The sequence below is a fragment of the Physella acuta genome, unplaced genomic scaffold, assembly GCF_028476545.2.
Source record: "Physella acuta isolate Inbredline_101_S28 unplaced genomic scaffold, ASM2847654v3 ptg000319l, whole genome shotgun sequence".
In the NCBI taxonomy this organism is placed as follows: Eukaryota; Metazoa; Mollusca; class Gastropoda; family Physidae; genus Physella; species Physella acuta.
The window spans coordinates 28,494-47,361 of NW_026731838.1; the positions used below are offsets into that span (position 1 = coordinate 28,494).

At 36.8% G+C, this 18,868-nt stretch overlaps 1 protein-coding gene across 1 annotated transcript; it reads left to right on the top strand.

Annotated features, from left to right (window-relative positions):
* Positions 1-2,448: 2,448 nt before the first annotated feature.
* On the top strand, positions 2,449-3,384 carry LOC131940500 (integumentary mucin A.1-like; the record flags this gene model as incomplete). Its single annotated transcript, XM_059299157.1, has 2 exons — positions 2,449-3,090; positions 3,133-3,384. Coding segments are annotated over 2 exons (894 nt in total), but the record flags the coding sequence as incomplete, so codon positions are not given.
* Between the last annotated feature and the right edge of the window lie 15,484 nt (positions 3,385-18,868).

An 18,868-nucleotide genomic window follows, 5' to 3' on the forward strand; every position in this document is an offset into this window, starting at 1 on the left:
TATATATATATATATATATATATATATATATATATATATATATATATATATATATATATATACATATATATATATATATATATATATATATATATAGATATATATATATATATATATGTATATATATATATACGCTTTTAGAAACTGAATACGGCCCGCAGGGATCAAAGGAGTGATGATCCATATTTCAAAATTAAGTACTATAATAACTTTTATTAACGCTAATCGGATTTTGACGTTGCGGTGACGTATGTTTCTAGTGTATAAATGCTGAAGTCATGCACTTGCGAGTGATACAAGTCTCGCTGGATCTGCAATCATGGGTCACTTGACGTGGCTACTCGTGTCTATGGCCGCGCTACTGTGTATTGTGGAGGTTGGAGCTCGTAAGTATTTTCATTCGGGTTTTTCTACAGCAGTAAGCTTATGAGGAGAATCTCTTTTAGAATTCTAGCGTTTTTTTTTCCGTCTGATAGTTTAAAACAAGGGAAAATGTTTTATAAATAAAAAGAAAGGTAGAAATAAAAACATGAAATTGTTGTATTTGTTTGTCATTTAATTGTTTGTTAAAAGTATTTTTTAATATATTTTTTTTTACAATTCATGTTTCTTCATTTAGTCTTGCGGTAAATAGAAGGAAATCAAATAAATATTGAAAAATAAACAGGCAATAAAATTGTCTATGTCTAAAACGTATTTGTTTACAACTACATCTTTTAAATATATATATATATATATATATATATATATATATATATATATATATATATATATATATATATATATATATATATATACACTAAAGTAGTTTGGCTTTGTATTACATAATTAATTATGTTATCTTCTATTATTTTTACATTTTTGGGATGTTATTAAACGCATAAATGTAAACTTGTAGGTTTATGTACTAGTAAAATATGTTAGTTTAAATATTTATCAATAGTAAATAATTCAAATGGGGGTAGCGTTAATACGTATAAAACCATACAGCTAAAGTGTGGCCGGAATGTAGAGCCAATGGCTATAACCTGAAAATCTCGAGTTCAGATCCTGGACTCGAGTCCATGTTAATCCCTCGTTAGGGAAGATAAATACGACCGGTTATAGAATTGACCCGTTGACACTGGCTTATACCATGGTAACAGAAACAGGGTAGCTCTACACTGACCTGGAAAAGTCCAGTCGAGATGGTGTTTTGGATGGTGTTTTAGATGAAGTGGTCTGAAAAGAAAATACAACTGATCTAGTAGGTTGGCTCCATTAGTTCTAGGCATCATAAGGTGTTACAACCCTTTTGGTTTTTTGTTGTGCTTTGCAATCCTTATTGACGGGAGCGCGTTTGCAAAGAGCGCTATTGTCGTAGTCGTTGTTTTGCCGAAGTTTATGATCCTTGGGGGGATTTATAAGCAATTGTGAAGTAGGCAGCTTTCTGCAGATTTAATATAGGAATTTATTTTGCAAGAGCTATTTTAACGGGAATCTTTTGACGAAGGCCTTCGCTACAGAATAAATCTGGAAAGACCGTAGAGACTGGGGCCTTTTGTCGGGGTCGTGTTTTTAAAGAAGTTTTATCAGACTGTTTAGGGCATGTTTCACTAATTAAATTTAAAAAAAAATTGAAATAGAAGTAAAATATTCACTCGTTAGAAATGTTTCAAAATACTATAGATACATCCGTTAAACAGAATGAATAAAAAAAACTAACCCAATATTCCTTTATTTACAGAAAGAGAAAATAGAAGAACAACGACGACAAGACGAACTACAACTCGATCAAATGGGCACTCACACCACGGGTCACACAGTCACTCTCACCACGGGTCAGATAGTCGCTCTCACCACGGGTCACACAGTCACTCACATCATAGCAAAAGTTCGAGATCTCACTCCAGGAGTCATAACTCTCGAAAAACAACAACAGCAACGACAACAACAACGTCAACAACCACAACAACGACAACTCCGACGTCGACAACTCCGACGACGACAACTCCGACGACGACCAGCACACCGATAGATACAACAACTACAACACCTGAAACAACTACAACAACACCTGAACCAACTACAACAACACCTGAAACAACTACAACACCTGAAACAACTACAACACCTGAAACAACTACAACACCTGAAACAACTACAACAACACCTGAAACAACAACAACACCTGAAACAACTACAACAACACCTGAAACAACTACAACACCTGAAACAACTACAACAACACCTGAAACAACTACAACACGTGAAACAACTACAACCACACCTGAAACAACTACAACAACACCTGAAACCACTACAACACCTGAAACAACTACAACACCTGAAACAACTACAACAACACCTGAAACAACTACAACACCTGAAACAACTACAACAACACCTGAAACCACTACAACACCTGAAACAACTACAACACCTGAAACAACTACAACAACACCTGAAACAACTACAACACCTGAAACAACTACAACAACACCTGAAACCACTACAACACCTGAAACAACTACAACACCTGAAACAACGACAACAACACCTGAAACAACTACAACACGTGAAACAACTACAACAACACCTGAAACAACTACAACACCTGAAACAACTACAACACGTGAAACAACTACAACAACACCTGAAACAACTACAACACCTGAAACAACTACAACAACATGCCCTGAAACAACTACAACAACACCTGAAACAACTACAACACCTGAAACAACTACAACAACACCTGAAACAACCACAACACCTGAAACAACTACAACACCTGAAACAACTACAACAACACCTGAAACCACCACAACACCTGAAACAACTACAACACCTGAAACAACTACAACAACACCTGAAACAACTACAACACCTGAAACAACTACAACAACACCTGAAACAACTACAACACCTGAAACAACTACAACAACACCTGAAACAACTACAACAACACCTGAAACAACTACAACAACTGAAACAACTACAACAACACCTGAAACCACTACAATAACTGAAACAACTACAACACCTGAAACAACTACAACAACACCTGAAACAACTACAACAACTGAAACAACTACAACAACACCTGAAACAACTACAACACCTGAAACAACTACAACAACACCTGAAACAACTACAACAACACCTGAAACAACTACAACAACACCTGAAACAACTACAACACCTGAAACAACTACAACACCTGAAACAACAACAACACCTGAAACAACTACAACACCTGAAACAACTACAACAACATGCCCTGAAACAACTACAACAACACCTGAAACAACTACAACACCTGAAACAACTACAACAACACCTGAAACAACTACAACAACACCTGAAACCACTACAATAACTGAAACAACTACAACACCTGAAACAACTACAACAACACCTGAAACAACTACAACACCTGAAACAACTACAACAACACCTGAAACAACTACAACAACACCTGAAACAACTACAACAACACCTGAAACAACTACAACCACACCTGAAACAACTTCAACCACACCTGAAACAACGACAACACCTGAAACAACTGCAACAACACCTGAAACAACGACAACAACACCTGAAACCACTACAACAACACCTGAAACAACTACAACACCTGAAACAACGACAATAACACCTGAAACCACTACAACAACACCTGAAACAACTACAACAACACCTGAAACAACAACAACACCACCTGAAACAACTACAACACCTGAGACAACAACAACACCTGAAACAACTACAACACCACCTGGAACAACATCAACTTCACCTGAAACAACAACAACACCAACTGAAACAACAACACCTGCTGAAACAACAACAACACCTGAAACAACTTCTACTACACCTGACACAGCATCAACTACAACACCACTTGAAACATCCTTAACTACAACACCAACATCAAATACAACACTTACATTATCTACAACATCAACAACAACAAGAACAACAAGAACAACTAGAAGAAGAACTACTACTACATCAAAACGACGATCACATCGCAACTCTCACCATTCTAGAAGTGGGAAAGGAGGAAAGTCTAGATCTCGAAGTCACCAAAGTAGAAAAAGAGGATCGTCTAGATCTCGAAGTCACCAAAGTAGAAAAAGAGGATCGTCTAGATCTCGAAGTCACCAAAGTAGAAAAAGAGGATCGTCTAGATCTCGAAGTCACCAAAGTAGAAAAATTGGATTGTTTAGATTTCAGAGTCACCGAAGTCGAAACATGGGATCGAGAAGATCTCAAAATCCCCCAAGTCAACAGAGAAATTCGAGGTTCAACCCAATGAACAACCGGCAAGGATCTGCTAGGTCTAACAACAGACCAGGTGGAATCATCAACAATGTGTTGGGCGTATTAGGTTTTCGTCGCCTCGGCTAGCTAGAAGAGTTAGTGGCCTGTTATGTTTGTTTTAATTTCTCCTTCAAGAAAAGTGTACTTTTAATTATATTTTGCGGATTTATAAATACTTGTTTTACAAAAAAACAAAAACAAAAAACACATTTTTATCTAAAGAAATTGTTTGGCTTTGATTTTATGTTTAAATTTGATATTTATTATGTTACATTTTTAAAATTTGATGTTAACATTGGTGGGTTATTTTAGGTGAAATTTGATATCATAATTTAACGTTTATAAACAGCTTGATGACAAATTGAATAATCCTACTTTCATTATTAAAAGTTTCTTCTTCGATGCACTTTTATCTTGTTTTTTAAACGAAATTTTTCAATTTTTTTTTCATTTCGATGTATCTTTTTTCTCTTTTCAATTTTATTTTCAAAGCACAAAGTGATACTCACAACGAAATAAGTCGCTGGTGTGATTTGATCTACCTTTGAAGAGGGTGGGAGGGGGGGGGGGGGAGGAAGACTGGCAAATATTGTTTAATTTTCCTATTTCTAAATATACTTATATTTTCGTTTTAATTTGTGATTCTCATTTCCAAATATCATTTTTCTTGAAAAAAAAGGCAATGCCTTGGAATAATAAAGAAAGTAGAACATTCAAGTTTTCTCAAGAACAGTAATTTGGGTAAACAGTAGACCAAGGACCAGACCACATTTTGTGTCCTTGTCCTGGGGTAGGGACTTTTGTCCTGGTCCTGTGGGTAGGGGCCAGTCGTGCCCTGGTCCTGTGGGTAGGGGCCAGACTTGTGTCCTGGTCCTTTGGGTAGGGGCCAGACTTGTGTCCTGTGGGTAGGGGCCAGACTTGTGTCCTGGTCCTGTGGGTAGGGGCCAGACTTGTGTCCTGTGGGTAGGGGCCAGACTTGTGTCCTGGTCCTGTGGGTAGGGGCCAGACTTATGTCCTGGTCCTGTGGGTAGGGGCCAGACTTGTGTCCTGGTCCTGTGGGTAGGGGCCAGACTTGTGTCCTGGTCCTGTGGGTAGGGGCCAGACTTGTGTCCTGGTCCTGTGGGTAGCTTTACACTAACTGAAGAACTCTCATTTCTTCACAACTATATCTAAACTGATTTTACCACTACAATTAGTGTTAAACAACAGCGATCAACACAAACGATACAGCCTTAAATTTTAAGCGATTTCATTGGTCGTGAGTTGTCACATGTGTTGGGAGTGTGAGCCAAATTACGGTATTACAAGTCTTAATTGTAGACTTATTTTCAGCAGGATTACGGTATTACAACAAATCTTAATCGTAGACTTACTGTCAGCAGAATTGTGTAATTAAATAAAATATATTTTTTTTAATTTCATGTCTCATTAAATTAAAATAACAATTTTTTTAAATACATATTTTATTAAATTTTTTTTTTTTAAATACACGTTTTATTAGAAATAGTTGTTTTATTTTTAAAATAAATTTCCCTTTATTGTAAACTATAATAGATTGACGACAGAAGCCTGTGGTTGTATATAACACATTTATTGGGTCTAACTACATCACGATGGTAACAAACAGAGAGGACGGAAGGAAGTACACAAGGGACATCACTCAAGATAACAATATTATAAATATAACTAATACAGAAGAGTGAGTTCCCTTGACCTCACAATTATTTCAATCTATTACATCCCTTTACCCTTAGAACATAATAACACATCTCTCAATAGAACAATTGATAGTATCCTAAAATCACCAATTATATTGTAACATGAACACTATGGTAGATTACATCCTTACAAACAATGCACAATATGCTACAACATAATCAAAATACAAAACAATAATGTCAAAGTCCTTTTGACCTTTAGAATCATAGGTCTAACTTATTTGGGACCTTGATTGTCCTGCTTGACCTTCTCAGTGGCTTTTGATTTGGTGACTCAATATTCTGACCATCTGGATTCTCTATCTCAGGAGGTCTAGGATTTAAATCATTAACTCCAGAATTTACATTTTCTGACTCCAGACAACTTGGTTCACTCATATCAACAGAACTTGGTTGTGGAACAAACTGAGTTGGTGTGAACTGTTCAGATTTGGTGGGATTGACAGATTCACACTTATTATCTGCACAAGTTATTTTTAACTTTATAAGACACAGGTCCTGTACATTGAACAATTTGACCTGGTATCCATTTTTCCTTTCTCCCATAATTTCTTAGATACACATTCTCATTAACACCAAATTCTCTTTCAATGCATGTTTTGTCATGATTTAATGGAACTATTTTTGAATTGGCATCTGGAAGTATTATGCTGTTATTCAGATCCTTGACTGACATAGATTTCTTTGATTGATCAATTTCCTCAGGTAATCTGATAGTGCTTTTTGGTAACCAAAAATACTGTTTAAAAGTAATATCCTGGACAATATCACTTTGCAACTGTGATCCAGTATTTGAAGTGGGTGTATTAAATGGCAAAAATCTTTTTTCCTTTTGATGTTACCCTTTTATTTTCTGTAAGTGCTAATGATGTTAGCAAAGTTGTTTTATGATCACATTCCTTCTTACTTAAAGCATTTGAAATTGCCATATCACCATAATCATTTATTAAGTTACAAATACTTTGTTTAGGTAGCTCTGACTGATAATGGACTGCATCTTCTCCATCTTTTATATTATCTTCACAAAGGTTTTTATTTCTTATTTTATATGGCCTTAAGTCATCATTCACAGACTCTTCAGGCCAACCATTCTTACAGTACTCATATACTTTTATTAAGCACTCATCTTTTTGTGTTTCTCTCTTAATATCATTCACATTTATATTGGAGTTATCCATGATAGTGAAGAGAACAAATACATCTTCTGGTACATAGCTCAGGCTTTGGTTTTTTTAAAGGTAATCTACTAAGGCTATCTGCACTATTCTCAGATCCAGGTTTGTATTTCAATTCATAATTGTATGCAGTTAGTGTGATAGCCCATCTTTGAATTCTTGGTGAGGCATGCTCAGGTAGGGTTTTGTTTTCTCCAAATAAACCTAGCAATGGTTTATGATCTGTAAAGATGGTGAACTTCCTACCAAACAGAAACTTATGAAATTTCTTAACACCAAAAATGATGCCTAAGCCTTCCCTATCTAACTGAGAATAATTTTTCTCAGCCTGGTTCAAAGATCTACTGGCAAAAGCAATGGGTCTGTCACCCTTCTCATCCATGTGGGACAAGACTGCTCCTACACCATCTGGTGAAGCATCACATGTTAATATAAGTCTTTTCCCTGGGTCATAGTGAGTTAGTAAGGTGTCAGCAGACAAAGCCTCTTTTGCTGTATTAAAAGCAGCTTCTTGTTGTTTACCCCAGTGCCAAGTTGCATTTTTCTGTAGCAGCTTGTACAGTGGTGATAGTTTACCAGACAGATTCCCTATGAACTTTGCATAGTAATTTATCAAGCCCAAAAAAGCTCTTAGTTGTTGAGTATTTTCAGGTTTGGGTGCTTCCTTAATGGCTTTTGTTTTCTCAGGTTGAGGTCTGATGCCTTGCTTGCTTAATATATAACCAAGAAAACTAATTTCTGTCAGCATGAATTGACATTTATCTTTGTTTATCTTTAAACCTTTTTCACCAACAATTTTCAATTCTTTATCAAGTGTTTTAAGATGTTCAGTGTCATTCTTACCAGTTATGTACACATTGTCAAAGTACACACAAACATTTGGAATGTCCTTAAAAATACTGTCCATGACAGCTTGGAAAATTCCAGGGCTAGATGATATGCCAAAACATAGTCTTTCATATTGGTAGAGTCCTTTATGTGTGTTTATTGTCGTATAGACTTTTGAATCTGGATGCAGTTCTAGTTGAGTGTAAGCATGACTAAAGTCTAATTCAGTGAATTTGTCTCCTCCTGCCAAATTCAAAGAGATTTCCTCAATGTTAGGTATAGGGTACCTATTTAGCTCTATTTGCTTATTCAGTGTAGTTTTGTAGTCTCCACAAATTCTTATAGAACCATCCTTCTTTAACACTGGCACAATGGGTGTCGCCCAATCGGAATAGTCTACCTTCTTTATAATGCCATTAGATTCCAATCTACTTAGCTCATTTTCAATTTTATTCCTCATTGCATAAGGTGGAACTCTAGCTTTGCAGTATCTTGGATTTGTGTCTTTAATGCTTAACTTCACTGTTCTATCATTTAGTAATCCTGGATTACTAAAAACACATTTATTTTCAGATATTACTTTATCTAGTGAAGTAAGGCTAGATTCTTTTACATTCTTCAATGAACAAATACTCTCCCAATTTAACTTAAGATCACTTAACCAGTTCCTACCTAGTAATGGCGGTCCATTTCCTTCAACCACAAGAAGAGGAAGTTTAACACTTTGACCATTATAACTTACATGAACCATACACTCTCCTATTACCGGAACATTGTCACCAGTGTATGTTGTTAGACACTTGTGACACGGCTGTAGAGACACTGATCCTCCTGTGACAGCGTCAAAATCTTTCTTTGTTATGACTGTTAGAGATGCTCCAGTGTCAAGTTGGAAGCTGATGCTCTTACCGTTGATATAAACTGGTACATTGATGGGAGCATGACTTATTGATTTCACAGAGAACAGGCTGAAATCCGGCTGCGAATCAGTTTGAGCATTTTCACAGGTAGAGTGGTTCATCGGTTGGGTTAGGTAGTCTTGGTGAGAGTTAACATAGTGCTGCCTTTGGTTGCGGTACTGTCTTGACTGGCTAGATTTAGCAACAGACGAAGACTTTGCAAAGCAGGCCTTGGCAATGTGACCTTGCTTACTGCACTTATAACAAGTTGCAGACTTGAACTTGCACCGATGAGATGCATGGGGACCTTTGCATCGATGACATTTTTGATAATTATTACTAGATTTAGATCTAGGATTTGAACGAGCAGGCTGTTCAGCATAAGTTGGAATGCTCTGATGGGGTTGATGTTTATTGACTAACCTGCTGTTTACTGCATGGATCTCTGAAGGTGCTAAAGATCTCGCCGCATCTGATGACTGCTGGATTGAAGTTGCGAGTTGTATTGCTTTTTCTAATTTTAGATCTGACTCGAGCAGCAACTTTCTTTGAATATCAGGGCTGTTTACACCTGTCACAAACTTTTCACATAATCTGTCAGACAGCGTGTCTCCGAATTCACAAAATCTACTTAAATGACGTAAAGCAGCAACATATTCTGATATTGACTCGTTTGGTTGACGAGTCCTACTGTCAAATCTAGCTCGACATAGAAACTTTGATGGTACAGGCGCATGGTGGTCTGTTAGCAATTTGCTCAGCTCGTTAAAGCTCTTGGTAGTTAGACTAGCTGGTGCGCATAAGTCTTTTAGTAGCCTAAATTGTTGAGGCCCTATGACTGTTAACAAAACAGCTCTCTTTTTGGCTTCTATCGTCACGTCGTTAGCTTCTAGGTAAAAGCTTAACCTCTCTAGGTAATCTTGAATGATTTCATCATTCGCATCAAATTCTTTTATTTGGCCATACAGCGCCATAATTCTAGAAATAATTAGCTAATAAGCTCTAGCAAACCTCTTTTTTGCGTAAGTAGGTGCTCTTTTTAGTAGATGTTTATCCTTCGTCGCCAGTTATAATAGATTGACGACAGAAGCCTGTGGTTGTATATAACACATTTATTGGGTCTAACTACATCACGATGGTAACACACAGAGAGGACGGAAGGAAGTACACAAGGGACATCACTCAAGATAACAATATTATAAATATAACTAATACAGAAGAGTGAGTTCCCTTGACCTCACAATTATTTCAATCTATTACATAAACAAACTAGTAAAAGAACAACTAATGCTTTGCGAAATTCTATTAAAAACCGATCTTAATTCTTCGGAGGGGGGGGGGGGGTTGGGCACTTCAAATTTTTGGGGAAGGCGGACTAAATATAAATATATATTTCTATTCCGTTCGGGGAGGGGGAGTAGATGTTCTTGGGGGGAGAGGGGAAGGGGCTTCCCCTCCCCTCCATCTCCCCCCCCCCATCCTCTGCAGAGGAAGGAATGTTTTTATCACCCTGGATGCTGACGTAAAGCCCGTGGGTTACTGACTTCGCGTCGTATTTTTCTTCTTTGTTTCAATAGATTTACCTATTCATTTTAAAGTTACATATTAGAAGATGGCGGTGTATTGGTTGAAATAGAGAAGGCTGCTTGTTTGAGCTTCGTTGAAAGCTCACAGCTAGCTTCCTTAGGTCAAAATGAACTTCGATTCAGTTTTTAAATGAGAAGAAAATACTTGGTATTTGTTAAACGCATTCGATCTTTCCTGAATGAAATTGTAACTGTGTGTTTTATATTTAGATGTGCTTAAAATTTAGATATTTCCGCCTTCTCATAAAATTCACAAATGTTAACGTAACAAATAAAATCAATATTTAACAAGTTTTAATTTAAAAGAAACGGTTGTGTTTTTAAAATATCGAGGCAAAACACAAATTTATAATTAGGTATTGAAATAAATTTAATAAAAAAATGAAATATGTGGTATAAGTTTAGTTTTTTTTTAGCGCAATTTCCATACTAACAATTGCGATTATTAATTCGTTATTTCTGGATGGATGGATGGATGTGTGTCCGCAGCTTTAAGTCGTATCTCCTCCTCAAAGAAGCAATATCGAGGACTAGTTCCAAAGCAAATATGTTAAGCAAATTCCGAGGATGATTGTGGGCTAAAAAAATTCCCGGAATTCCTTCCTGGATTTCCCGGAAAAGCCAAAAAACCTCGAAAAAATGCAGTTTTTGGCCCCATATCTCGGCAACCAGACCACTTAGCGACTTGAAACATTTACCAATCGATTCCTGCCATAATTTAGAACAATATTGTCGAAGAAAGTTTTCAAAAATATCCTTTACTAGACTTTTTATTAACTTGTTTAAAAAAACTCTTGATGTTTAGGGCATGCATTTTAAAATACAATTTAATTTTCTGTGCATGAAACAAAACTTTTTTTTTAAATAAAAAAACATACCAGTACAAACAAAAAAAGTGTATAAAAATAACTCAAAGCCTTGAAAACTTGCTTAACAACAGTCAAACGACGGCTGAAAAATGCTGTGTTATGGTAGAGATCTGAAACGTATTTAACAGTTGATGAATAACTAAAACCGAAATCAACTGCAGAACACAGGGAATAAACATAAGTTGTTGTTTTTCTTCGTTTGTGATTTACACGGGGCGTGTTTTTAATGACCTAAATATTCCGAGAATTTAGTCGCAGTTTCGATTTCCTACCATCAGACAGAATAGATATGTTGAAGGTCTGTATGAAAAGGTTGATAACTCGATATATTCAGTTTTGTATTGTTTATCCAGAGTGGTCTTAACAGATTCATATAAACAATTAAAGTATAGTTTTATTGGATGTAATGGTATTTTGTTTCAGCGTGTGAAGAAAAACGACAACAGAAGGGGTCGGCGTGGGCGAGTCGGTAAAGCACATGGTTGCTAAACCGAAAAGTCTAGAGTTCGAACCCTCGGGCAGGTGAGGCTCGTTAGCTGGGGACAGCCACTCTTCTAGGAGAGACAACTCCAAAATCAAACAACTGCTGCCTTGTAGTTTGTTCTTGTTTGGACAAAGGCTATGGAAGCAAATCCAAAAAGAAAAGCAATCTGAAATCGGAGTCAATGGCGCATAACCAGTTGACAAGTATCCTAAACTGTGATGGAGGCGTGGTCGAGTCGGCTAAAGCTCATGGTTGAAAAATTCGAAAAAGTCTCGAGTTCGAACCCTCTGGCAGATAAGGCTCGATCCCTTAACACTAAATATAAAGAGCGAAGAAGAAGAAGAAGACAACAACCGAAGTAGCAAATCTATAGTGAGAAGATTTTTTTTTTAATTTTGAAAAAGGGAAGTAATCGAAAAAAAGTGACGTTGTTGACTATACCCACGGGGTGAAGGTGATTCATGTACAACAAGCAGACACAGAATGTCAACACACGCTATACTAACAGGCACGTAGAACATATAAACATATCGTATACCTACACATAATATACTATACCTGCTAACGTAACATACACACATAACACAAAATACTAACATAAAGACCTATGACAAGCCCTCACAGAAATGCCAACATTCACAGCACTTGTTAACTACGAGTAACACAGAATATTTACACATATAACACCCTCACTATCTACACAACACACCCACACATCTACACGCTTAACAGACACACACAATACCTACACAGAACACTCACCAACAATACCTACATACAACACACACACAATATCTACACACATAACACCCAAAATTACACCAACACACAATATCTACACACATAACACCCAAAAACCACCAACACACAATATCTACACACATAACACCCAAAAACCACCAACACACAATATCTACACACATAACACCCAAAAACCACCAACACACAATATCTACACACATAACACCCAAAAACCACCAACACACAATATCTACACACATAACACCCAAAAACCACCAACACACAATATTTACACACATAACACCCAAAAACCACCAACACACAATATCTACACACATAACACCCAAAAACCACCAGCACACAATATCTACACAATATATACACACATAACACCAAAACACAATACCTACACAAATAACACCCAAAATTACACCAACACACAATATCTACACACAATATCTACACACACACGACACACAACCGTTACTCCTACAAATCCCTACATTTATATTGACTTAAGAGTGAAACATTTGATGTGTTTTCGCTTAAATGAGCTTGATTAGGTTCACTGTTTCATCAATTAGAAATGTGTGTGCGCTGTGTTTGTTTGTAGTCCTATGTGTGTATTTGTTGTCCTGTGTTTAAAGCGTATACCTCAGTGTAATTCAATGTAGACCTGTTTTATGTATATGAGAAAGCCTATAAAAAGTATTCAATTGTATTCAATTTATTCAATAACGGTAACAACAATAGGCACGAGGCCTTTTTTCACATTTGGCCGTTCTTGTAAAAAAAACATTAAAACATTTTGATAATAAAAAGCAATTCTGTAGTAAACAAATAGCAGTAATATAGCATTTAAAAATTTTGAATAAAGAGATAATATTACATTGCTATAATATGAAAAGATAACGGGTGTATTTGTATATCTGCGTATGTCAGAGTAGAAAAAACAGGTTGAATTAGTTACAGACAATATCAACAACTTGAGTGCACATGATTTGAGCATTTGAAGAGATCGTTTTATCTGAGTAGAGAAGGCATCTCAAGACTTATTTGCTTCGAAGAGAATTTGATGAGATAGTTCGCCACCGTGATATTTAAATCTTTCACCTTCAAACATCTTCACCAGAGTTTCTTGCAGGCATCTCTTCGAGAGGGGGGGGGGGGGGGGGGGGGGAGGGAAGGGATGGCTCAGTCTGCCGCCCCTCCCTAGAACGTAATGGAATTTGTACAGAAAATATTAACTTTTACCAGTGTCCACTCCCCCTACCCCCTAGGAGACAAATGTCTGAAAGAAACACTGATCTTCACAAAAGCTGTGCTATTTAAAACAAAACAAAAATTCCAATAGAGAATTGAAAGTTACTTGGAAGAAAAATAAAAGAATAATGGTGCGCTCTAAATGAAGGCTTACCAAAAAAAAAACTTTATGTATATTTTAAATGTTTAAAATATGAATTTTTAAAAGCAAATATTTAAAAAAATTATATACTCTAGATTAAAGCGCGATTATTTAAGAGCGATTCTCAATTTTCACATGTGGTTTTTAACCGGCGTTCATCGGAGGTCGAGAATCACACCCGACTCGTATGATTCACGATCGTATTTTTGTCAGTTCGGAAGAAATAACACCTAAGAAAGGGTTCGGCGAATGCCCATATAAAAGTTCGGTAAAGTTCGGTAAAGTTCGGTACCTTCAAAAAGGTTATGAACCACTTTTATAGATACTAGGCTAAATTTAGACATTATATAAACAGTAGACTAGGATGTTGGAAAAACCGCAATCGAAATCAATAAGTTGATATCAAAGTAAACCTCAAAAGTTTAATCTAGTGAAAACTGATGTGTTTGAGGCGGATACATGAATGGACAAAGGGTTTGATGGATAAGGTTGTAATATGACTGGATAAAGTTTGATGGATAAGGTTGTAACTTGACTGGATAAAGTTTGATGGATAAGGTTGTAACTTGACTGGATAAAGTTTGATGGATAAGGCTGTAATATGACCAGTGTTTCTTCCCGACTTTTTTCTCCGAGGAGGCACTTAATATTTTCGGGGGGGGGGGGGGGGGGGTGGAAGCGGACAACAATTTTTCGAGCAGGGTTGGACACTGGTAAAAGTATATGTTTTTCTTATAACCCCCCCCCCCCCCCTCCCCCCGAAGAGATGCCAGGAAGAAACTCTGAACATGACAGGCAAAGTTTGATCGATTAGGTTGTAACACGACTGGATAAAGTTGAATGGATAAGGTTGTAACATGAATGGATAAAGCTTGATGGATAAGGTGGTAACACGACTGGATAAAGTTTGATGGATAAGCTTGTAACATAACTGGGCAAAATTTGATGGGTAAGGTCTTACTTAGCATTACGTTGACTAGCCACACGTTTGATTAAAACTTCAATAGCCTATATCTACATTTAACGATCAGTTTGTCTCTTTGATAAATATTACGAGTGTATTTTCTGAGCTTTGTTGAAGAGATTCTTTGGATATATAAGTGATCGATTTTTCTGTAAAATCGTTTCCCTCTAATGTATTAAATCTAGTATATATTCAGATGTTAATATATATATATATATATATATATATATATATATATATATATATATATATATATATATATATATTAATATATATTTATATATATATATATACAAATATATACAATATATATACAATATACAATATATATACAATATATAATATATATATATACAATAAATATACATTATAAATGTACAACATTTATATATACAATATATACATGCAATATAAATATTTATGAGTGTGTAAGTGTGTGAGTGTGTGTGTTTGTGTGTCTGTCTGTGTGTGTGTGTGTGTCTGTGTGTGTGTGTGTGTTGTGTGCGTGAGTGTAAAAAAATTGTAAATGTTAAATGAGTTTTGATGAAAATCTTTAGTGTACGCCACATTTAAGTCTGTAGCCTGCAGATTTTTGTCGATAAAATCTTTAGCTAGACACATTGAAATGATGTTATGTTACGGATCTTTAAATTTCTCTTTGTCTTTTCTTTTAGTATAAATGAATTTTGGGTTTAGCTTTAGTTTACCGAAATTCAGTTATTTTTGTAATGATATTTAGGAAAAAGTTTGAAAGAAATAAAAAAAAAAATAGTTGTTGTAAGTTGCCTATGACCTACTGTTAGATGACAAAGACAAAGAAGAAAAAGATATTCAGTTTACGAAAATCAATTTTCACTTTGTAACGATGTTTTATTTAGCACAATTAATTTTACCCTTTGATGGCCTTAATGATCAAATGTTTAGGCTTCAAGCCTTGATTTTGATGTCAAAGAGGAATCTATTCAAGCATTTAATTCCTGTAAAGAGTCTTAACAATATTGTACCGTGAAAATACGCAGGTCCCTAAATGAATCGTTATTAACAGCGGAGCTCAAACTGATGATCCTTTGTCCGTTCTCATAGCAGTTGAAGTAGAGTTAACCAGTTGTAAATGTTGAGGCTAGTCTAAATAGTTGTGTATTTGACACAGGATTATATAAATACAACATGTATTTCTAACATTCATAAGTGAACGTCACAAAGAGATAAAGAAAAAATAATGGGATATTATCCTGCATTGTTGTACTTCAGGACTGGATAGGAAAATGTTAAATAATGTAAACTCAGCTTTATTAAGCAAAGACTTTGCGCTATTTTGCTTTGATATTGCAAGAAGCTGTGTGCCCTCCATTATTAATTTAAGAACCGCCGCAGTAAATGAATTAAATAAATTGAGGATTAAGGTTTTCCCAGCATAATCAAAGAAACGAAACAGGATTTAATCTATGGTATGAGCTGTACTAGCCCAGCTTAGACAAGTCTCTTACACCGACTAGCAAGTCGCTGAAGACTTGTTCATCAAGCAGGATGAGGCATGCTATGTTGCAGGCGATTACACTTCTGGTCCTGCTACTTGCAGAGTGCCAAGCAGGTAAGTAACGTCATTTATAATATAAATTGTCACATAAGTAAGTAAAGTTCCCTTTTTAAACGTGACCGTGTATAGGCAAAGTGAAGTAGAGTTCACGTATTTCTGTGAACTCGGCATATAATGTGATAGTGTGGTCAGCATTATACCCAGCCGCCTTTACTTTCATTGAGTTAGGTACCCATCAGAGTTGGGTGGACTCAGGGACGGTCTACTGACTTGAACCCGGATTCGAACTCGAGACTTACGGGTTAGCAGTCCAGCTCTTTACCGTCTCATCACATAACATAACCATAGCTCAATATAACGCTCACTAGACAAGAGAAATATAGAAAGGCTTTATAGATAAACGACTAACTATATCGAGTATTTTGACCTATTTCTTAAAACCCCCATAAGAACAAACGGATGAAGCCACACTTCTCCTCCATCGAACTCTGTTTTGGGCAGCTCTGTTGAGTTCAGCCCAGGTAATCCCAGCATCCCTTGCTTCTCCTTCCAATGTCTTTCTCCGGCATTGTTTTAGTTGGCGTACTTTACTTTTCCCCTGGAGATTCCAGTGCAACGCTTGCCTTGCGATGTTGTCCTTGTCCCTTATAAAGACGTGGCATATCCATCCCCATTAGCTGATTTAAAATCCCCATCAATATCTGCTGCTTTGTGCTTTAACAGATCTTTTAGCAGGTCTTTGTTAAATCAAATACCGAGGAATCGAGGTAAACGCCACTTTATGAAGGACTGTAGCCTGTTTGTATTTCACTTGGTAACCCTCTAAATCTCAGAGCCAGTTTGACATTCTTTTGACGTTCGTGTTGTGGATTATGATCTTACTCTGAAGGGACTATGCCGTGCAAATCTGTATCGGGTGTAGTGAGGTGAAAGCACACCTGACGGGTCGATAAGGATTTTTTAAGTCCTCGTCTGATCCCCATCTTGGTGATAACACAACAAAGGTGTATAAACGTATTTGTATTTTGTATGTCTTCTGCTTTAGGTAAAAGGACAACAAGAAGGACACGCACAACAACAACAACGCCAACAGAAACGATAACAACAACGGAAATTACTACCACCTCGGATAATACGCAGTGTACGACCTATACAACGATTTCAAAATACACAACATGTGAAACGTATCCAACAACAACACCAACATGTACATCATGTTCAGAGACAACAGCGTCGTATTCCCCAGAAAGTTCAACAAGCCCTGAAACTTCAACATCACCAGAAACATCAACATCTCCAGAAACTTCAACATCCCCAGAAACTTCAACATCCCCAGAAAGTTCAACATCCCCAGAAAGTTCAACATCCCCAGAAAGGTCAACATCCTCAGAAACTTCAACATCCCCAGAAAGTTCAACATCTCCAGAAACTTCAACATCCCCAGAAAGTTCAACATCGGCAGAAAGTTCAACATCACCAGAAACTTCAACATCCCCAGAAACTTCAACATCTCCAGAAAGTTCAACATCTCCAGAAACTTCAACATCCCCAGAAAGTTCAACATCGGCAGAAAGTTCAACATCACCAGAAACTTCAACAACACCAGAAAGTTCAACATCCCCAGAAAGTTCAACATCCCCAGAAAGTTCAACATCCCCAGAAAGTTCTACTTCACCAGAAAGTACAACATCGGCAGAACCTTCAACGACACCAGAAAGTTCAACATCCCCAGAAAGTTCAACATCCCCAGAAAGTTCAACATCCCCAGAAAGTACAACATCGGCAGAACCTTCAACATCACCAGAAAGTTCAACATCCCCAGAAAGTTCAACATCCCCAGAAAGTTCAACATCCCCAGAAAGTTCTACTTCACCAGAAAGTACAACATCGGCAGAACCTTCAACATCACCAGAAAGTTCAACATCCCCAGAAAGTTCAACATCCCCAGAAAGTTCAACATCCCCAGAAAGTACAACATCCCCAGAAAGTTCAACATCCCCAGAAAGTTCAACATCCCCAGAAAGTACAACATCGGCAGAACCTTCAACATCACCAGAAAGTTCAACATCCCCAGAAAGTTCAACATCCACAGAAAGTACAACATCGGCAGAACCTTCAACATCACCAGAAAGTTCAACATCCCCAGAAAGTTCAACATCCTCAGAAAGTTCAACATCCTCAGAAAGTTCAACATCCCAAGAAACTTCAACAAGCCCTGAAAGTACCTCCACTGGAACTTCAACAAGTCCAGAAGATTCAACATCCCAAGCATCAACCACATGTCTAGAAGATTCAACATCCCAAGCATCAACCACATGTCTAGAAGATTCAACAACCCAAGCATCAACCAC